Source organism: Maniola hyperantus, chromosome 3, assembly GCF_902806685.2.
Source record: "Maniola hyperantus chromosome 3, iAphHyp1.2, whole genome shotgun sequence".
Taxonomy (NCBI): domain Eukaryota; kingdom Metazoa; phylum Arthropoda; class Insecta; order Lepidoptera; family Nymphalidae; genus Maniola; species Maniola hyperantus.
The window spans coordinates 16882746-16906684 of record NC_048538.1 but is presented as its reverse complement, the minus strand read 5'-3'; the positions used below and the strand labels follow the sequence as shown (position 1 = coordinate 16906684).

General features: G+C 38.9%; 1 protein-coding gene across 16 annotated transcripts in view; it reads right to left on the bottom strand.

Moving 5' to 3' along the window:
* mmd (disintegrin and metalloproteinase domain-containing protein mind-meld) overlaps nucleotides 1-23939 on the bottom strand; it is a 642845-nt gene that overhangs the window by 290453 nt on the left and 328453 nt on the right. For 14 of the 16 annotated variants that reach the window (XM_069509480.1, XM_069509491.1, XM_069509485.1 and 11 more), the window contains one exon: nucleotides 3939-3989. The exons of the other annotated variants lie outside the window; for them this stretch is intronic. In XM_069509480.1, the coding sequence (XP_069365581.1) occupies nucleotides 3939-3989 (51 nt within the window). The remainder of the gene's footprint in view (nucleotides 1-3938; nucleotides 3990-23939) is intronic. 16 annotated transcript variants of the gene reach the window in all.

Below are 23939 nucleotides of genomic sequence, written 5' to 3'. Positions count from 1 at the left end.
CTAATAGCTGACGCACGTGACTCCGTCCAGTCGATCACGTCGATCGTCGTCGTATTGGATTGTGCTTAGGTACCTAGTATAACAATAAAGCTAAGTTTTTTTTTTTATTTTTTTTTATTCAGATACAAGTTAGCCCTTGACTGCAACGTCACCCGGTGGTAAGTGACGATGCAGTCTAAGATGGAAGCGGGCTAACCTGGTAGGGGTATGGCAGTTTTAATAAATGCCTCTTTGGTTTCTACACGGCATCGTACCGAAACGCTAAATCGCTTGGCGGTACGGCTTTGCCGGTAGGGTGGTAACTAGCCACGGCCGAAGCCTCTTACCAGACCAGACCAGAAATTAAGAAATTATAAAATTCCAAATCCCTGCCAGGAATCGAACCCGGGACCTCCCACTAATACCCAGAACGCTAGCAAAACGACCTCCCTGGCGCAGTGGTAAGCGTTGTGGTCTTCCACAGCGCTTACCACTGCGCCAGGGAGGTCGTTTTGCTAGCGTTCTGGTTACACCCTGTATATTTTTAAAAAAATTGCAGCATTTAAATTTTGCAATACACACCTGAACATAATAATTATATTTACTGCACCAATATAACATTGCACCACTTGATACAACTCGTTACGCACCGCGTCACATCGAGTGTCGTCGAGTGTCGTCGAGTGTCGTCGAGTGTCGTCGAGTGTCGTCGAGTGTTGTCAAGTGTTAATAACTGCTTTAACTGGCTTTTTCCAAACCGTATGCTTATTTTGCCGATAACGGATAAAGAGAAAGAGCCCGCGAGGGCCAAACATTCGTTTTTTTATGAAAGCTGAAAGATTCTCTGCGTATTGTCCCCAACACTGGGAGGAACGATCAGCGACTATGGAGTTTGAATTATGATAGCTATTGTGACGTAGGCATCTGCTAAGGAAGGATTTTTGAAAGTTCAACCTCTGAGGGGGTAAAATAGGGGTTTGAAATTTGAGTAGTCCACGCGGACGAAGTCGCGAGCATAAGCTAGTGAGCTTATAATTATTTATTGCAGCAATATAACATTGCACCATTTGATACAACTCGCTACGCACCGCGTCACGTCGAGGGTCGTCGAGTGTTGTCAAGTGTTGATAACTGCTTTAACTGGCTTTTTTCCAAACCGTATGCTTATTTTACTGGTTAAGGAGTTGTTTTACTTTTCATTTGACGTATATGTCGTTTTAAAATATTGTGTAGATTTAAAAAAATGCCATTTAACTTTATAAATCACCAATCATCATCCTTGTAATCATCTTCTCCTTCATCATCATCTTTTATTGACATTTATGTTGTCGCACTTGCGGTTGCCGCCTTTTTGAACGAACGTCACGTGACAATTGTCGGAGAAGTATTTACGAACGCGACCGAAACAATCTCGAAAAACAATCTTTCGAATGGCCTGCGAGAGTTTGGCACTTTAGCTCAGACGTTCAGACCGTGCAGACGTGTTATATCAATTTGTTAAATTACACTTAATTAATTTTGTGTGGTAGTAAGATTTACAAGGGCTATATTTGTTTGTACCTACTAAGATCTTTATTTTATTTCACTTCTGGTATGTTTATATTTATGTCACTCTCTGTAAGATCTAGCACGCACAACGGTAAATTTCCATGCATTTTATTTCACAGTGAACTATATAATAGAAGCGCGCGCACTGCGGAAATTCCGCACTGGATTTTGATAGATTTAAATTCAAATTTACTATTTGGCTATTGGTATTGGATTGTGTTTAGGTAGTATAACAATAACGCTAAGTTTTTGCTAGCTATATTCTGTATTTATAATCCACGCTAACATTTACTGCAATAATATAACATTGCACAACTTTTTGCGTGCCGAGTGACGTCGAGTGTCGTCGAGTTTTAATAACAGCTTAAAATGACTTTTTCCAAACCGTGTGTTTATTTTGCTGATTCCGGACTTGTTTTGCTTTTTATTTGAGTTTTATGTACCGTACCTACTTTAAAAAAAATTGCGAGCAAACGAGCAGGCGGGTCACCTGATGTTAAGTTGTAATATGTACGAATTGACAGTTTAAACGTAGCATGTTCATATTAGCTGTAACATAAAAATGCAACTCCTCAATATATCGAAGTAGGTTGTCTGCACATCGGATTGAAAGAGAGGTGATGCAAAATTATGTAGGTTAAGTAGTTAGGCAATAAGATTAAAACAATAGTATGTAAGATTTCATTATTGGTATTGTTAGCGCATAAGAAGAGTAGATCATAAGCCGGCTCTCAATAAACATCTTTCACCGTTGCCGCATTTAATTATTACCATACGGCCACAACATATCTCATGGCGACCCTTGCCAGTCGGTGCATGCCTAATCTAAGTCCGTGCAATTAGATTACCGCCGCCCATGAACATTTGCAGTACCAGAGGAACCACCAATGTGTTGCCGGCCTTTCAGGAATTTGTTGCCAGGAACCAGTGGTAGATGCATCCGACTATTCGTAAGCACTTGTAAAAGTTTATACGAATAAAAAAGATTTTCATTTTCATTTTCATTTTCATTTTCATTTTCATTTTCATTCATTTTCGTTGGTCCGCTCCTTGAATAACCCTATGCTGTAATCTAGTGGGAACACCGCCGAAGGCAGTTGATTCCACAGTTTGCATGTGCGTGGAAAAAAAGATCTGGTCCAGCGGGCTTTATTGGTAGGTACTTGTATTGGTTTTAAAAGTGCCGTGTATTTCTGATATGTTTTGGTCTTCATTTTTATATTATAACAGTTAAATACTAGGATAGAAGGATAAGGTCGCCCTTTTGATTCTGATGTTATAAAAATGTTTAACTACTTGTTTAGCTTAATCACGAAAGTTTAAAGATAAAATAAAATGAATTCAAATTCAAAAGAGAATATTTTGTTTTGGTATATTGACGCGGGACGTGTTAAAACGTTTTTTATAATTATAATGACAAGCATCATCATGATGATAATAATATCACGAGTCAATAAAGTTTAAAAATTGAATTAAAGCTTTATTAATATTATTGTGTCAATAGGTATTATAATTGCGCCACTTGTGTCACGCAGCGCTGAGAGATTCATTCTTCACAATATTATCCGTGTTGTTTTGTTTCACGCTGTGTGATGTCGAGTGTCGATGAGAGTTAATTTAATTATTTATTTTAATTATAAATACTTATTTATTTTAATTATACCTAAATAATTAATAATTATTTATTTTAATTATAAATAAATATTTATTTTAACTTTACAAGCTTTATGTAAAGTTGTACTCATAATCATAAAACAACTGTTTATGTAGGTTTTTAAAAAATCCGTGGAGACTATTGACTTATATATTACTAGAGGATGCCCGCGACTTCTTCCGCGTGGATTTAGGTTTTTAAAAATCCCGTGGGAAATCGTTAATTTTCCGGGATAAAAAGTCTATGTCCTTCCCCGGGATGTAAACTAACTCTGTACCAGATTTCATCAAAACCGGTTGAACGGTTGAGCCGTGAAAAGCAAGCAGACAGACAGACAGACAGACAGGCACACTTTCGCAATTATAATATTAGTATGGATTTCGTATGGACAGGGCCATTGAATAAACAAAATGGTGGATTTCAAACGGGACGTTCATTAGTATCTAAGAGGTGGCGCTGATTTATTTGGTTCCAAAACCGTGAAAATTTTTGTTCGCTTGACCATATCTTGTCATTTATATCGATGGTGGAAACTCTACTCTACAGGATGAAAAGTGGTATTTGTCTGTCTCTGATGAAGACATCACATGAAGATGAACGAAATACATGAAGCTTCTATAAAATGTTCTCAAACATGTGCGAAGCTTGTCGAACCGCACTCAGCCAGCGTGGTGGATTATGGCTAACCCCTTCTCATTCTTATACGAGATCGAATAGTGGGCCAGCGATGGGTTGAGATGAAGTTCAGAATACTCACCAAAGGGCCCGTCTTCGCTCCAAAATGAATCATCCAGTGTATAATCGGCTTCTGAAACAAGGAGACAACGGGTTAAATGACTTTTTAATATACAGTTCGACACATACAACTAATTACAATACTATAAATTACAAATAAATAGGATTCTCAACATACAATCTTATTAAAAAGCCATTTAGTAGTACCGTCGTCTGCTTTTAACGGGAAACTCCTATCAGACAGAAAATCATTGTGATGCTATGATGGCTATGACAGCATACGAATGCTCTTCTTTCACTAACATCCCGACTTATTAATAGATATTATAAAGGCGAAAGTTTGTATGTGTGTGTGTGTATGTGTGTATATGTTTGTTACTCCTTCATGCAAAAACTACTGGACGGATTTGGCTAAAATTTGGAATGGAGATAGATTATACCCTGGATTAACACATAGGCTACTTTTTATCCCGGAAAATGAAAGAGTTCCCGCGGGATTTTGAAAAACGTAAATCCACGCGGACAAAGTCGCGGGCATCAGCTAGTATTTTCATATTTCATCATCATCATCAAACCATCGCCGGTTCACTATTGAGCACAAACCCAAAACCCCGCGAAAGAAATCTTGGGCATCGTCTAATCTAGTCGTTTAAAAGCAAAATCAAATTTATCTGATTTAGAAAGTACCACGGCCCATAAATCTTTCAAGTGCTGGTGCCCAATTAATTTTCACAATTTCCAGGGCAGAAGGTGGGCGCGGAAGTCCGGTGCTCAGCGTTGCTGGACACCGGACGACAATTAACCGGACCAAGTTGTCTTGTCCGGTAGGTACAATGTCCCACTGTTCACGTTTTGGCTAAGTATGTTCTGTCTATAATAATTATAATCCGGGTATCTTTAAAACAAAAGTGAAAAGGTAAACGTGTCCCATCTAAGGCAGTGGTCCGACCGCCGACGATGAACGAGAAACGAGTAGAACTAGAAACTATAAACGAGTTGGCGATCAGCGGGAAGCGAGTGTGTAGTTTCGATAGTTTTGTCGCCGGGCTATAAGCGCGACGAGCGATTACTCACGCCATTCGCTCGCGGTCGCTCAGCAAACCTGCGCGCGCGTTACACGTGTTCAAGCAAGCGAGCATCGCTGAATGAATATCGCTGAGCGAGTTTATTTTTGAAAGCTCGTCGCTCAGCGACAAAACTAGTAAAGCAAGTCGTCGCCGGCAGTGTGAGCAGTCAGAGAGCAGCTTTTAATATATGCATCTCTTTCGTTTACACGGAATGTACATTTATTGTGCGTTTTTGAGAGAGAGAACGGGCGGTTCGACTTGTGGACGATCCCAAACTAACCGGCTCGCTAGAAAGCCAGTAGGGCGATTGTCTAAAACCTGCATCAATAATTATTACAATCTCAATTGTTCTGATTGGCTGAAATTGTGCGATTCTTGTTGCAACAATGCATTGTAGCCAATAGTGAGCGAGCGTTAACCAATCAGAGATGATTGCGATCGTGACATTGTAGCTGTCATTGTCCCGCAATCGCGCAACTGGAGCACCGCAGAGACGTTAGCTCTCTATGCGTGTTCTATCGCCTTTATAATGGGGAGTGCTCTGAAGAGCTTTTTGACCTCATTCCACCCTCATTTTTCTACAACCGCACCGCGCGCCACCGTAAGGACATTCACCCTCACCACCTGGCTGTCTGGGGCACTTCGACCGTCCGCTGTGCCAGATCCTTCTTTCCACGCACATGCAAACTGTGGAACCAACTCCCATCGGCGGTGTTCCCACTAGATTATAACATGGGGTTATTCAAGGGGCGGACCAACAGATTCCTAAAAGGTCGGCAACGCATCGGCGGTTCCTCTGGTGCTGCAAATGTTCATGGGCGGCGGTAATCACTTAACATGAGGTGACCCGCCTGCTCGTTTGCTCACTATCTCTATTTAAAAAAAAGAGAAAATCGCCGATAGTTAGTCGTTTTCTCGCCGGCGCGGCGCTCGGTACTGCCTTAAGCTTCCATTATCTTTCAAAGCGCAAAGAAAATCCTAGTTATAAAAATAATAGTCTCATAAAAGTGACTTTATTTCCCGAAGGTGTTCTATAATTTTTGTATCATTAACTCTGCGATTCTACAGGTGAATCCCTAAGGGAAACAGGATCTCGGCGTTGGCCCACTTGTCACTATATAAAATGTATCAGCTGTTATAATATCTGGGAACTATTACGTAGCTTTTAGGGTTCCGTACCTCAAAAGGAAAAACGGAACCCTTACAGGATCACTTTGCTGTCTGTCTGTCAAGAAACCTACGGGGTACTTCCCGTTGACCTAGAATGATGAAATTTGGCGGGTAGGTAGATCTTATATCTGACATTTGGGGAAAAATATGAAAACCGTGAATTTAGGGTTAGATCACACAAAAAAAAAATTAAATTGTGGTCATGCACTAATAATTAGTATTTTCAACTTTCGAAGTGAGTGACTATATCAAGTGGGGTATCGTATGAAAGGTCTTCACCTGTACATTCTAAAACAGATTTTTATTTATTTTTATGCATCATAGTTTTTAAATTATCGTGCAAAATGTCGAAAAATACGACTGTAGTACGGAACCCTCATTGCGCGAGCCTGACTCGCACTTGGCCGGTTTTTACTCTAAGGCAAAGTTGTTCTGTGACTGTTCACACTGCCGGCGACGACTCGCTTTACTAGTTTTGTCACGGTTTTCAGACTTTTCCCCCAATGTCTGCTATAAGACCTACCTACCTATCAAATTTCATGATTCTAGGTCAACGGAAAGTACCCTGTAGGTTTCTTGACAGACCGACAGACAGACAACAAAGTGATCCTATAAGCGTTTCGTTTTTCCTTTTGAGGTACGCGGAACCTTTAAAACAACACAACTAATCTAACTTTAAAACTGAACTTGAGTCAACATAACCTCACTTCACGTTGTTTGTCAAAATCTCACGTAGGTACGTACATCTTGACAAATAAAAAAAAGTGGCCACGGTGATAAAAGCTCAGAAAATAATCATTTTGTCATGTTCTAATAAGAGCCTAAATGCATTTAGCTATCTCGCTCTAACAGTAAGAGTCACAATAGGACTTTACAGGTATTTATTCTGAGGGTGAACCGTACTTTTGACATGACAGTTGACCCATAGAGTTAAAATGGCGCGTGAGGCGTCATTTTGTACGGACTATACTTTTGTTTTAGTCTTAAACGATTACTTCGACGAAGTCTGCCGTAACTCTTGATTTCAGCGTAATTGTCGCATTTCCCCGGGTCCGTTAATTAAAACTAACTGCTGTACACTTGAGTTAATTACGGCGGGAAACAAGCACTACATAATTCCCACTTGTTATGAACTTGTGCACTTCAATTTATTTTACACTCTCAGCTCGGATTTACTGTTCTTTTGATAACAAAAATTTGTTTGTTGTTTGGACGATGTATGTATACACTAACTTATGCTCGCGACTTCGTCCACGTGGACAACACAAATTTCAAACCCCTATTTCACCCTCTCAGGGGTTGAATTTTCAAAAATCCTTTCTTAGCGGATGCGTACGTCATAATAGCTATCTACATGCCAAATTTCAGGCCGATCCGTTCACTAGTTTGAGCTGTACGTTGATAGATCACTCAGTCAGTCAATCAGTCAGTCAGTCAGCCAGTCACCTTCTCCTTTTATATATTTAGACTCTCAGCTCGGATTTACTTTTGTTTTGTTGACAAAAATTATGTATAGAAGCATACTTTGCGGAAGTCCATGATATACAATGAACCACAAGCTTAATCTAAATATATAAAACAAAAAGGTGACTGACTGACTGACTGACTGACTGACTGACTGACTGACTGACTGACTGACTGACTGATCTATCAACGCACAGCTCAGACTACTGGACGGATCGGGCTGAAATTTGGCATACAGATAGCTACTATGACGTAGGCATCCGCTAAGAAAGGATTTTTGAAAATTCAATCCTTAAGGGGGTGAAATAGGGGTTTGAAATTTGTGTAGTCCACGCGGACGAAGTCGCGAGCATAAGCTAGTTCGCTATAATCCGCTGAAAAAGGTCGAATCTGTATGGTGCAACATGCAGCATGCGAAATGCACCAACCGCCCTCCCACAGCTAAACATGCAGGAAAACTTACATATTTTACTCGACGCATCGGGGCGAAACGTCGAGTGTGTTTTGGGATTTGTGTGGTGCTGCGTAGTGGTGGTGCGTATTGCGTGCCTGGTGGCTGTTTCTTCCTGCATGTTTAGCAGTGGGAGGGCATGTTGCACCATACAGATTCGACCTGTTTCAGCGGATTATAGCGAATTAAGCTTTTGGTTCTTTGGACAAAAATTTTGTTGTTTGGATGATGTAGAGCCGTGAGCATAACGAAGAGGAGAGGTGTAAAACATTATCCCTGGTGAAAAAGAAAAACCGGCCAAGTGCGAGCCTGACTCGCGCACTGAGGGTTCCGTAATCGGGTATTTTTTCGACATTTTGCTTGATAAATCAAAAACTATTATGCATAAAAATACTGGTAATTTATTGATATAACACCCAAAAGCTTTTAGTTTGATCGCCCTGGGCCTAGAATCCAGGACTTCTTAAAGTCAACCTTATGAAAAGAAGGTGTAGATGAAATTGTAGTAGAAGGCCTATATTATTAATATGGCAATAGATCAAAAAAAGCAGCCAAGTGCAAGTCGGGCTCGCGCAACGAGTGTTCCGTATTACAGTCGTATATTTTCGACATTTTGCACGATAATTCAAAAACTATGATACATAAAAAATAAATAAAAATCTGTTCTAGAATGCACAAGTGAAGACCTTTCATATGATACCCCATTTAATATGGTTATCTTACTTTGAAAATTGAAAATACTAATTATTAGTTCATGACCACAATTTAATTTTTTTTTGTGTGATCTAACCCTAAATTCACGGTTTTCAGATTTTTCCCCAAATGTCTGCTACAAGACCTACCTACCTGCCAAATTTCATGGTTCTAGGTCAACGGAAAGTACCCTGTAGGTTTCTTGACAGACAGACAGACAGACAGACAGACATCAAAGTGGTATAAGGGTTCCGTTTTTCCTTTTGAGGTACGGAACCCTAAAAAGCTAACTGCGAAAGTGTGTTTTTGTTGGTTTGTACTTCAGTCACGCTGCAACAGAGCAACAAATCGACGTGATTCTGCATGGATGTAGCTAGATTTGTAGAGTGACATATAGGCTACTATTTATCTACTCCAATAAATTAAAAACCTAAATCCACGCCGATGACGTAGTTAAGTAACAAACAGTAAATTGTCGTACTTGATTTAAGCATAATTATCCAATTTCCTCCGTAGTTCGTTAATTACAACTAACAATGTGTTTAGTATGAGATTTTATATTATCTAAGATAGAATTCGAGCGTCGACACAATTCATCGTTAACGTAAAATGGACCGAAACCGGCGCGTTACACAACGCCTAATAAAGAGAATGTACCTAATGTTTTCAGGGTTCATGTATGTATGTATGAATGTGAATTGCTTTATTCCAACATAACTCCTAAATGCGCTAACATATTTGGATGGTTGCTGTGTCGTTAGAATTCTTATATTATCATTCCAAGTGATACTGGCACCAATTTTCAAATCTGAAATTTTTTACGTTTTAGTTCGTAATTCAGCAGGGAAATCGTAGTTTTTTTTAAACTACGACTAGTTTTAAGATTCCAGTTTGTCCATAAGTACGTCTCCATTAAGTGCACCAAGCGGAAACCTTATGAAATTAAAATCGGTAGTATTGCATTTCTGAGTTCACAATCAAGAACCGTTAGATCCATTTTACTCTACGTTTTTATGTTTCGACGCTCGAATACTATCAACGTTAGTGAGATATAAACTCTCATACTACGCACACAGCTCTACATTACTGTTAATTTTATTGTTAGGGAATAAACGCTACACCAGTCTTGGTTGTTATGAACTTGTGCTCTTCAATTTATGTAACGTTCAGTAACGCTTAGTTGAGATTTACTGTTGTTAGTGTTGTTACACGCTGTTGTTGTTGTTCTCCATTGTTGTTTACTGCGAGTATTTTCGTTTGGCTTCTATGATTTGTTGTTAGCGACTTCGGTTTGTGTTGACTTGTTCAAATATGATATACGATAATGAGGTGTTTTTCGATGCAACTTTTGTGGTAGCAACACATTTGCAACTTGCCTCATAACGAATCGATATCTCATCGCTATCTCGGATAGATAACACCCAATTCCACGATATGCAATGCTAGCTATTTTTTTCAGTAACAAATTCGTGTATTTGTCAGATATCATTACTAGATAATGCATTGCAAGGTCTAGATTTCTTGTGGATGCTCCGGTGTCAGAGTGACACGTGCGTCAAGGGAGTTTTGGAGGACCTGTGTGGTATTTCATGATAGTGGTACGTAGTGCTTGCTTGGGCTTGCTTTTTCATCATGTTTCAGCATCCAGCAGTGGATGGGCGGGCGGTTTAGCGGATTGCAATTTCAGCAAATTATGCTTATAATTCCTTCCTTGCTTTGTTAACTTAGAAATTTACACGCGATACACTCAACTAGAGTGAGGTAACTCTCGGGTTTGATCCTGAATCGACCTCAGGTCAAATATCAGGTCAGGGGTGACGTTAAAAATCAGGCGAAATCAAAGAGACCTAGCCTCAAATGTAGGTAACATTTGACGCCTGCCAGTGTAGGAGAAGCCTCGAAGTTTTGTTACAAGCTTCCTGTAGTGAACTGTGACTGAACCATAAACTCTAAATGACTGCATGAAATAATTCACCTGGGCGCTCCAATTTTGCGGCGAGGCCGTGAACGGGCGGCTGAGTCACGAAAGATCATTTAATTATTAATTTTAAACGGCACCCGAGTGAGACGCCGCCGGTGGAACGTAATCTGATTTCTGAACGTAACATGTCGCAGATTTGAAACGTGGAAGCTGAACGGTTATCGGATTGTGGCTGATGGAGCTTGCATGGCAACGGTTTATTAAGCCTGGGGAAATTTTTGCATCCCTTTTACATCTGTATTTTGTGTACGATGTAATCGAATGTAATCATTTGTTCCTCAGTACGTAGGTACAATATCTAGACTGTTTTGTCTTCAAACACTGACTCCCAGTGCACCAAGATGAAACAAAAAGTCCCAATGAAATTACGTATACGTACGTTATACGCTTGCCTAGACGATGCCTATTAACTCTTGACTTGAAGGTGCTTATATTAAAAAATCCTTCAATCAAAAATACCAATAGGAAAAGCACTTGCATCGGAATGATATTTTGCCACAAAATTAATTGGTTTAATCAATAAATTGCTCCCCAATTTTAGCTAAGGAACAGCTATTAGCTACTGAGAATCAAATTACTACCCATCTCGTATTTATATTGGTCCGTTTTGTTGGTACAATTGTATCAATATTGGACATCGTAACTCGATTTCCGAACGGAGCGCGCGCTGTCAAGTCAAGCTTGACATCGGTCGGCAAAATGGCGGCGATTGGGACTTTTGGCGGGAAAATGCAAAAGCAGATTACAGATTTAGGCTAAAAGCTTGCCGCGCTTTGTGGTTTTCGGTCGATGTTTCTATTTTATTTTCAACTAAAACTACACTAGCGGCACGCTATGATGGCCGGTTTGACACATTGTGGAATGTCAATTTATTCTCGAACAAAAAACAATTAAGTTTTGTTTTTGTACCTGATTAAATAGGTTTAATAAAACAAAAATGTATATGTTTATTTAATTTATTTGAACGAACTGAATATTTGAACGAAAATGAATATACATACTTTATATGCACACAAGAAACATATGAATACAAAAGATACCGAAAAAGGTGCCACAAAAGGCCATAATTAATCAGATTCGTCCATACTACTATTTTCACTGTCGTCACTGCTATCATCACATACATTAATAATTATATGTTCGTTTTCTATAATATTATCTATTTTCACATCTCTTTCATAATCTTCCCTTATTAATTTAACAGTTCTATTCACAACCTTTTCCCAGTCTCCTTTAGTCACATGTTCACAAGCTTCTTCTAATAATTTTAGCATTTTTTTTGTGGTAAATGGGGGTTCTGTATTGTGTCTTGCAGCATATCCCTTAATTTGAGCCCACACCAACTCAATCGCATTATACTCACAATGGTAAGGCGGTAACCGTATAACTCTGTGCCCATGTTCTAATGCTATTTCGTCAATGACGTATCGGATCTTGGTTGGTTTGTTTTCTTTTAAAAGACGTACTAATTCCGCTTTTAACATATTCATGTTTGCATCTACGCCATTTTTACGAAGCCATGCGACGATATCAGCTTTCTTTTGGGATTGGGCAGGTGGCTTGTCAATTTGCATCGAGTGGTATGGGGCGTTGTCCATAATTATAATAGATGGTTCAGGGAGGCTACACAACATTGAGGTAAACCATTCAGTAAACTTTTCTCCATTCATGTCTTCATGATAGTCTCCAGTGGTTTTTGACGCAAAAGCCATGAGAGAACCTTCGACAAACCCGTTGATGGTTCCGGCGTGACAAATTATAAGTCGCGATCCTTTTCCTACAGGAACTTTGGAAGTAGATGCTGCTGTGTCATCGTTCCAAGAACGGCCTACAGTATGGTTAGCATTAAGCCATGTTTCATCCAAGAACACAACATTTTGCCAATTTTTGATTTCTTTCACTTGCCGTAAAAAAGTATACCTTGCCATCGCTATATCAAATCTTTCCATCAATATTTTGCGTTTGTTACATTTTTTGTATCGAAATCCAATGGTCTTCAAAATCTTCGTTAAAGAACTTTCCCCACCGAAGAATAATCCAGCTTCCTTCAGTGAATGCACCAACTTTTTTCTTGTTGGATACTCCTTCTGTAAATAGTAGCCGTAAACATGTCTTCGGATAGCATCGGCATCAAAGCTATCGATGCCTACGACTGGTTTTGCTCGTTTTCTCTTTTTTGGTGTGTGAAGTTTATTTTCTTCTGTGCCAGTCTCGCCATATTTTTTTTTAGTTATCCGTCTAACAGTTCGTTGTCCAATATTAAGCGCATCAGCTACGCGTTCAACCACTGACGTTATAGGTAAAATTGGCCCTCCATTTTGAGCTTCACGATCGAAATAGTTACGAAGGCGTATTAGGAACTCACGTGTCTGACTATTTAGAACAGTTCTCTGCGTACGTTCGGTCATATCGACGAAATCCACAACAAAGGGCTTGAACAGAGTCCAAATTAACGAGCAAGGGTCAACAGTAATGCAGTATCAATATTTGAAATCCAAAGCCAGGTCAAAACTATATCACAATCGCATTGCACTGACAGTTTATACTTTTCGAAGCAACGTCAATTCGAAACTGCTTTGTTTTGCATTGAGCATTGACGCGAGTTTGCCGGAGGTAGTAGTTGTGCTAGCCAGCGATCCTATGTGACGATCGTATTAGATTCCATTTTTAAAAATTTATTGATATTTTTTTGCGATTTCAGAGGTTTGTCCACATAGTGAAAATTGTTCATATTCACAAGTACATTCACCCCTTAAATGGTGCAAACTGATTTTTCTACACTTGTATACATTTAAGAAATCAATTTAATAAATAAATTTTGAGTCCTAAACCTAAAACTACATTCGATAAAATTTATGAATCTCTGCACATCACTATCGTCAATAAAGTAATACAATTATTTCCTTCAAAGTCGTTATCAATTAATACGGAACTTCATGAGCGGACAAACGTCAAACCGGCCATCATAGCGTGCCGCTAGTATAGTTCTTTTTATTTAATATTTAAAGGCGCGGAACAACGGTTATTCCCGGTTCAGTTAACTACAAAAAGTTCGTTTTGAATTAAGTACGAGAAACGTGACAATGGAAATCTCTGGGGAACGGCAGGAACTGGTTTTAAAAGAAAACTGCTAATTTAATGAACAAGAAATAAATCCATATTTATTAATATATTATAAATGCAATTAAAATAATAACCCTGTTATGGTCATTGGAGCTCATCCGTAACGAGAAATAAAAACCCTTTAAAAAAAAAAACAATGTTGAGGTACTTATATTTTTTAGGGTTCCGTACCTCGTTATTTCTGTTTTTCGTTATCTTTCATGGGATTTTTCATTTTGTAACACAGCTGGTTTGCTGTTACAAATTTATTCATCGCAATTTTCTAATTCATTCAGCCTTTTTAGGGTTCCGTACCTCAAAAGGAAAAACGGAACCCTTATAGGATCACTTTGTTGTCTGTCTGTCTGTCTGTCCGTCTGTCTGTCAAGAAACCTACAGGGTACTTCCTGTTGACCTAGAATCATGAAATTTGGCAGGTAGGCAGGTCTTATAGCAGATTAGGGGAAAATCTGAAAACCGTGAATTAAAAAAAATTTAAATTGTGGTCATGAACTAATAATTAGTATTTTAAATTTTCGAAGTAAGAAACTATATCAAGTGAGGTATCATATTATGAAAGGACTTTACCTTTGCATTCTAAAACAGATTTTTATTTATTTTTATGCATCATAGTTTTGGAATGATCGAGCAAAATGTCGAAAAAATACGACTGTAGTACGGAGTCCTCGTTGCGCGAGCCTGACTCGCACTTGTCTTGTTTTATTTTTTTAATATAAATTGTAGCCTAGTTTTGTGTTCTTTCGTTTGTGTACTTTATAACTGGGCACATTGTATCTTCAGTATGTTTTAAATAATGAAAATACGAACCTTACGCTCTATATTAAATTGAAAGCGATTTGTTACCTAAGGCTTGCTACAATGCTACCTGCCTACCTGGCTATCAAGGATGTATGGGTCTTTTTGGCAGCACAAATAGCCTCTCACGGTATTGGTTAGATTAGACCGGGGCTGCCCACTGACGTCGATTTATAGATTGTTTCTAATATTTCTGTGTATAAGTCCCGCAAATTGCTACTGCGCTGGAATCATTTTCATTAACATCGAAATTAAGTCATTTTAACGTCAGTCGAAATTAAAATATATATATATATCAGCTCAAAACTTCAGTCTATTGCTGTCGTCACTAAAATGGCGGCCATGCGCATTAGGAATTTGCGGGACTTATGTATAGGTAAAGGTGGGCTGAATTGACCTGTGTATAAAAAATAGCTATTTCATAAGTTGTTAGTATGTTTTGCTTATTAAAAAGAGACACACAATTCTTGTAATTTGCAAATTTGAATGTCCTATATGCTAATAAATATGGTTAAATCTAATTCACACAATCATAATCATGGTCATCATCATGGTCATCATCACCCATCATCACCATCATCACCCATAATCATCATCCCATCGTTGGCTCACTACTGAGAACGGGTCTCCTCTCATAATGAGAAGGAACCGGCTATAGTCCACCACGCTGGTCAAGTCAATTGCATACTGTGTAGGTACGAAATAAATACAGAAAATTAGGATATTCAGAAGGAGAAAAAATTCGCTGCGTATTCTACATAATCCTCTGGAGGATTCGACCCGAAAATTGTACAATTTCCATCTGAGGTCTACTTAAAGCCGTAATTATGTTGCCAGCCTGGTCGGAAGGACGGGTGATTTTGTAGGGTTGTGAAACGCGGAATATAATTTTTATTAAACTATACTCTATCCATCGAAAGAAGTTAGTATAGCGCTCTCTCTGTTACACAATCCCATACAAATGACAGAGACAAAAATCTGAGTGGCCGTTTACCATGTTTTTAAGCCACCATTTTGAATGTTATAGAAGCAGGCGTTAGTTTGCGGAAATCCATGATATACAGTGAACCAAAGCCTAATTTGCTACGATCCGCTGAAACAGATCAAACCACTTTGAGCCATTTCGAGTCCAGTCACAAACGTGTTTTCAAAAACCATTCAAAATTCAATTTGAAAATGTTTTGAAAAACAGTCGATATTATTCGAAAACATAGTTTCGCTTGTAATTGATTGGTGACTCAACACTTGGACTTTATGGAACTGTAAGGCTAAATAACATTTAATCAAACTATCGCCAAACCAGATTGGCAAGGTACCTACTTGCTTAAACAAGACCAAAGTCAATTTTAAGAAAACCGTTTATTTTTATAAACTTACCAAATTGGGACAACCTTACAAAGGGGATAAAATTAAAATACTGCATAAAAAATAGACATTTGAGAAAAAAAGGGTTGAATAGTGTTTTTTTAAATTGGAAAAGTTGGCAGCCCTACCGGGACAACCCGGATATGAATTGACAAAAGACATATCGGGTGACACGGTACGGAATCCCCATTGGGTTAGTATGAGTTTTTACATCTCGCCAACGTTGAAAGATTTCGATCGTCGAAACATAATAACGTCAGAGTAAAATTGAAATTATTTGCTTTGTGTTAAAGGTCAAGTGTATCCAACCTTTTATTTTGACGATCTCCCTGGTGCAGTTTTGAGCGCTATGGTATTATAACTGTGAAGACCCAGGTTTATTTTATTGTGAGACGCTTGAGAAACAGTAAGATGAGGTCTAGATTGGAGTGCGCTTGCCTAGAAGATGCCTATTTACTCTTACTTTGAAGGTATTCAAGTTATACTTGGCAGGAAACACGGACGCCCGGAAGGCATTCCACACCTTAGCGATTCGTAGCAGAAACGTTGGGCAAAAACGTTTCGAACGAGTAGATTAGATGTCGACCACATAAGGATACCAACCTTCACGGGTTCTCGCTGTTCTGTTAGTTCTGTTCTGTTCTGATAGAACGGTGGAGGAACAAGGTTGTGAAGTTTCCTGAGCACACTCTCTTTAGTATCCGACTAGCTTATGCTCGCGACTTCGTCCGCGTGGGCTACATAAATTTCAAACCCCCATTTCACCCATTTAGGGGTGGAATTTCGTAAAATCCTTTCTTACTGGATACCTATTCTTTACAAAGAACACACCCTCCAAATTTCATGTTTCTAGGACCAGTGGTTTAGGCTGTGCGTTGATATATAAGTCAGTCAGTCAGTCAGGACTTTGAATTTTATAATAAAAAAATACCGATGAACAGGCGACATCATCATTACTTAACACCAGGTTAGATTGCAGTCAAGAGCCATAGCAAAACATCGGTGTTAATCAATACTATGGCATGATGTCTTTAAATCACGGACCTTTGACAATATCGTGTTTCAACGCTCGAATCTGTCAACGTAGGCGAGATGTACAATCTCATACTAATCCCCGGTAGTTTTTCTGCTGAACCAGCGCTGTCAATATTGGCGGTCGGATTTTTTAATAATAAATCTTGCGCGGCCACATTCGTGTTTTTCGCCACATTTTTGTATTGCGCGAGAATCAGTTGCCGTATCTAGGTACGAATATAGTTTTTTCTAAACTGAATAGTTTGCGCGAGAGACACTTTCAAAGTGGTAAAATGGGCCCCCCCCCCCCCCTGTAACTTCTAAAATAAGAGAATGATAAAACTAAAAAAAATGTTAATTGGTTTCAACCAGATCTAATAAGTAGTTTTTGATTTATCGTGCGAAATGTCGATAAAATACTATTGTAGTAGAGCTCTCAGTGCGCGAGTCTGATTCGCACTTGGCCGATTTTTTTCCTTTCATGCAACCAGTCAGCTTATATCAAAATTTAAAGTAACAGCACTTCACACCAAATTCCAGCCACATTAATGGAATTACCAAAAATTTACTCGAACCACCCTTGACAGGGTAACTTAAGACGTTAATTACAGAAATGGAGATCCTTACTGAACCCTAATTACCAGTGGTCCCGCAGGCGTCCATTACAATTAGAGCGTTTTTCCACGCACGACACGATTTGCTTGCGGTCACGATACGCAATATACGACATGATCTACGCACGACTTGTCGTGCTTACGTTTTTTCTACGAGTGACGATTCCCAAATATTAAGGCCTAATCGCGAACAAAGCATGACTGAAGTGTAACCTATTCAGTATTTTTAATATTCTAACCAATTTATAAACGCTGCTGTTTAAGCTGTTGATAGGGGAATCAGACAGTTTATCCTTTTAAGGGGGATTCACACGAGTGAGCTAAGCCGGTTATGAGCCGCTCAGCTCGCACAGAGCGGTTCTTTTCGCTCAAACCAAGTAGAAACTTTTTGATCCACGTACACACTAAATGGCTTATAAACTACTAAGCTCGCAGGTGTGAACCCTCTTTTATTTAAATAGAAGATAATAATAATACACAGGGAAATTTTAGTGTTGTGGCTAAGTGAATCGCACTACTTAACCAGTATTATCGACTACTGCACATGTTTGTTTTGGTAAATTAGGCACTTTTTTTGATAGAAAAAAAATTCTTAAAACAAACTCGAATCTGTGAGAAACATTAGTAGTGGCCGAGAGCCACAATCTACTCGTGTGCCACGTGACAACTGCGCTGTTCCGAGACAAAGCGACGTACTACAGGTTTTCGAATTTTTCCAAACAATAATTTCTCGATATTTTTTTTAATTTGAAGACTGAGGTCAATAAAAATGTTATGGCAATTCACTTACAGCCCGTTCCCACTTATTGGCTGTCGGGCCCGGATTTAAATTGTATGTTCCATTGGAAGAATATTTTGACCCAAAATCGGTTTCAGAATAGTGTGATTAGCTTCATATAAAATGGTCTGCCACTGGAAAATCCGATTAAAATCCGGGCCCGACAGATGACAAGTGGGAACGGGCGACAGCACTACAATTACTAAAATTTCACCGTGTATATTAATGGTGCTAGAAGCTATTACCGCGTTTTGTCATGTATTGACTAGTGCGCTGCATGGTCCGTGGAAAACGTCGTAAGTCAAACTTTTCAAACCCCGCTGATATGACGGTCTCATCGGCTCGGATTACGCCATTGTTGCTCCATCCCTTTGTGAAAACAAAAAAGGGGCAATTCATTAATGGGTCTGTTTTTATCGGACCCCTCGGGATATCGGGAATTGAGATTTTTTACAGGATGCCCTAATTACGAATTTTTAAAGTTCTGTATTTTTGTATCGACCATAGGCTAGGAGCCGATGGAGTAAATTAGAAAAAGATATGATTCTGGGGTAAGTGATTGTTCAATTGTTCCAAAGTTCGATAAAATCACAGCAGAATGCTCAAAATTCAAATTTCAAATAATTTATTAAAAATATTTTAGCGTTTAAACTATCGTGGGTGATTTCCATTATATATAGTATATTTCTACGGCTATACTCATGTATCCAGTCGACGTTATTCAAAATAGGTAATAAATTACTCTTTTTGATTTTCAGGTGTTGCTCACTTCGCAAATACGTCAAAATAAATAGCAACTCTTGTTGCGTCAAGCTGATACTTGGCAGAGCCATCCCATAAATGGCTGCAATACACCTTGCACGATCTAACTTGTACTTGGTACAGGGTAAGAAGCTGTTCCAGCTAGCTGAGTGTAGTAGTGTCGTGTAGTTACACGAATGGGCGGTGAAGAGCTAGTAGACGGACATATAGACACACTTTCGTATTTATGATATTTCATATTAGTATGGATTAACAAGACTACAATAAGTACCTTCGTCATATATTTCATAGGTTCTTAGACTATTACGGATCTATTACAGGGCGCAGGCAAAATAATTCGAGGCAGCGCTATCATCCGATTTTTTTTCAACTTATTTCTGTTTTTCGTTATCTTTCATGGGATTTTTCATTTTGTAAAACAGCTGGTTTGCTGTTACAAATTTATACATTGCAATTTTCTAATTCATTCAGCCTTTTTAGGGTTCCGTTCCTCAAAAGGAAAAACGGAACCCTTATAGGATCACTTTGTTGTCTGTCTGTCTGTCTGTCTGTCTGTCTGTCTGTCTGTCCGTCTGTCTGTCAAGAAACCTACAGGGTACTTTCCGTTGACCTAGAATCATGAAATTTGGAAGGTAGGTAGATCTTATAGCTGACATTTGGGGAAAAATCTGAAAACCGTGAATTTAGGGTTAGATCAAACAAAAAAAATTAAATTGTGGTCATGAACTAATAATTAGTATTTTCAACTTTCGAAGTGAGTGACTATATCAAGTGGGGTATCATAAGAAAGGTCTTCACCTGTAGGTACATTCTAAAACAGATTTTTATTTATTTTTATGCATCATAGTTTTTGAATTATCGTGCAAAATGTCGAAAAAATACGACTGTAGTACGGAACCCTCATTGCGCGAGCCTGACTCGCACTTGGCCCGTTTTTTATCAGCAGGTTACTTTTAGATGTTCGTATTTGGAAAATGTGCCACTTTTCATCCGGAAAATCAAAAAGTTCACGTAGATAAAGTCACGGACATCGTCAATTTTGTATAGAGATAACTTACTGGAGATTTACATGGAATACTTTTTATTCCGGAAAATAAAAAAGGTTCTTAAATCCACGCGCTCTTAGATACAACAAAATACATACATACAGATACAAAAATAGACTTTATACGTTGATGTAAGAATTTTAACACCTTTATTACCTGTTATCTCCCAAAGTCACCATGATACAAACAAACATCCAAACAAACGTTCCTCCCAGTATTGGGGGCAATACGCAGAGGAACTTTCAGCTTTTATAAAATAACGAATGTCTGGCACGCACTAGCTCTTAGTCCATAAAGTAACATTATTTATATTTGTTGCTATACATTTGGGCTGGTTTGGGTTTCCTGTGCCGCGGAGGCCTGTGTGTGACGCGTGACGTCATTATCCCGTGATAAGGGTATGTTAACAAGGGATTACACCACAATGCTTACATTAAGATATCTACTAGAGTATCTACTCCATTTTTATCCGACTAGGACAAAACTAAAAGGACGGATTATGATTTTCGCAGTCTATCTATCTATATCTCTATAGATAATCTATAATATAAAAATAAATCACTAAATGTGTTGCTCATCGCAAATCTCGAGAACAGCTGAACCGATACCGCTGATTTTTTTTTAATAATATTCCTTGAATATTTCTTACTGAGAGAAAAATTTAATTCAACCTCCCACTCATTTTTCTAAACTCCACCCGAGCGAAGCCGGGGCAGGTCGGCTAGTCTCTATATGTATATAAAAATGAATCGCTGAATGTGTTGGTGATCGCAAATCTCGAGACCAGCTGAACCGATTTCGATAATTCTTTTTTTTATAATATTCCTTGAAGTACGAGGATGGTTCTTACGGAGAGAAAAATTTAAAAAATCCTGAAAAAAGAATCGACTGTTAGGCGGTACGAAGTTCGCCGAGGCAGCTAGTCTATTATATAAAAGGAAAAGCTGACTTATTATTGATTGATGATTTTGAGAGAGAATGTCAATCGAATTCTTATTAAAGTTAGAAAAAATTCATACTTAATATTATAAATACGAAAGTGTTTAAACAGATGAGCTAAAACCTTTCTCAGAATGAGACTTTTCTCATTCTGAGAAAGGTTTAGGCCATAGTTCACCACGCTGGCCAAGTGTGAATTGGCAGACTTTACACACCGCTGAACTTGCAGGCATGCAGGTTAAAGCAAGTGACATGTAATTTCTTAAAACGCACAAAACCGTAAAATTAGTGGTGCGTGCCCGGGATCGAACCCTGGATACCCCGAATAGGAGGCCGACGACGTCTTAACTAGTGTCTACTAGTATTACTAGTATTGCCGCTCTATCATCATCATCCAATATTTAATAAAGTACTTTTTATGGCATTACATTTTTTCACGACCTATGGAAAAAGGAATGAAAAAAAAAGGAAAAGCTCTACTTAATTTTCGTCCTCAACGGAGCTTAATGAACAAAAACATTTCAGCCCCGTTTCAATCCGGCGGAGCTGAAATCATAATTACTGTGTTCAATTAGCCTAATTACTGGCAGAAGCGACACTTCTCTAACTAACACTGATAGCTGTATTGTGGCTCTACAGTAATACTGAGGCCACACGATGCGTTCTCGGTGCGTTGCGGCACCGCACCGCTGTGGATTTAAGTATTGGATGCCAAACGGCCACTGCGGTGCCTCTCCGGTAGAAAATATGGCTTTTCACCGCAACACCCCTCCCCGCCTCGCCTCTCTGGTCCCAAGTCCAAGCATAGCTCTCTCCATCGCCCGCTGAGTGACTCTGAGCTTTCTATAAGGCCCATAGCTAGCGACCATTTCTCGAATCCATATGTCATCACGCACTGTTCGACTAGAGGAAGACTGGTTTTCAAGCACTGAGAAATTTTGGACAAGAAGACATCTCGAAGCTTCCTGAACGCTGCCCAACAGAGTTGAATTCGGCGGTTGACCTCTTTCTCGAAATTGGACCTACCCAACTGCGATTCGAGGTTGGTGGGACCATGGGAGTTGGAGGGTTGTTCGCTAATTCAGACGTACAGAACCCTAAAAATAAATGAAATACCAACATTTAAAGCCAAAAATGTTACATTCGTTTGGCTGAAATCAATAGCATCCCTAGTAGAAGCAATGTAATTTAGAAATTGCTAACGATCGATGAACCTCCACTAGCTTGATACAGGACTATCTGTACCCGTAGTACAAGATTTTACGTCTCACCAAACCAAACCAAATTCGAGAGTCGAAATACTTCTGCGTTACAGTAAACTGGATCTTAACTGCCTTGTTTTAAAGCTCAAGTTTGTCTACACTTCTACAGCCAGCGCTCCAAGCGGAAACATTGCGAAATTAAAATCAGTGGCATTGAATATTTGACTTCAATTCAAGGCTCTTTAGGTCCATTTTACTTTGATGTTATTGTGTTTCGACTCTCGAATTCTAGCAACGTTTGGTGAGACGTAAAATCTTATACTACGGGTATAGGACTATCTGTATGATAACGACTGGCCCGAATGTAATGAGCGATTAAATTTCAGCTGTATCACAACGAGGTAGAGCTCGTAATCATCTGCGCACTTCGGGAGGTAATATTTTCCTCCTGAAACCATTTCCGGTAACCACATTAAGCTAATGACGTAGGCCGCACCAATTATTATGATTTCTATTCTAACCTGTTTTTCTTAGGGTATCATGTAATATATATTATGATGAGTCAGGACGTTCCTTTTGATGATAATAATGTCCAGAAATACGTACAGCAATTAATATAAATATATATATAAAAGAAAATATTATGGAGCCTCTCTTTTTCTAAAAGACCACTGAAATATAGGTTTCCATGTGATTTCAGACTTGCCTGTTGAAAAACAATTATTAGGTCATATCTGGGTAGAAGCTGCGATAGCTGATAAGTGTTAGAATCCTAGTCTAAACCTAGTGGTTAGAATGTCCGCGTCCGAATCGGAGGTCAAGGGTTCGATCTCTGGCACGGCCCGCCCCGCAGTGGGAGGGCGGGCGGTGCATTTCGCATGCTGCATGTTGCACCATACAGATTCGGCCTGTTTCATTGTATATGTAGACTATCAAAGTCAAAGTCAAAGTCAAATGATTTATTCAAAATAGGTAATAAATTACTCGTATTGATAGTCTGGTATGGTGTTACATTTGTAAGATATAGTGGTGATAATTATTACGCAAACTTAAAACTAAAGCTACGAGGGTTCCAAACGTGCCCAGGTCTGAGAAGAGCCCACAACAAACTCAGCCGGGTATTCTTTTTATTATCACCACTTTACAAAATTATTTTAATTATTATTATTAGAATTATGATATCGGTTTGTTAATCAATTACTCCGTGATTAATTGCGGATGGCACGCTATATCGCGTGTCTCGTTTGTTTGGAGAATAATGACACTTCCCTCGTATTCTGAAACTCTGCCCTAGATCTACTTCTACAGAAGATTTTCTTGGCATATTGGTGCCATTGGCCCTTACCTACTCAAAGGTAAATGTTTTGGTTTCAATCATCAGAACCCATATTTAAAAATGCGAAAGTGTGTGGTTTGTTGGTTTGTTGATTTTTTGTACTTTTTATCCCGGAAAATCAAAGAGTTGCCACGGGAATTTTAATTCCACGCCAACGAAGTCGCGGGCAACAGCTAGTATAAAAATAAGTATATCCGGAATTAATGATCCAATTACAAAAATT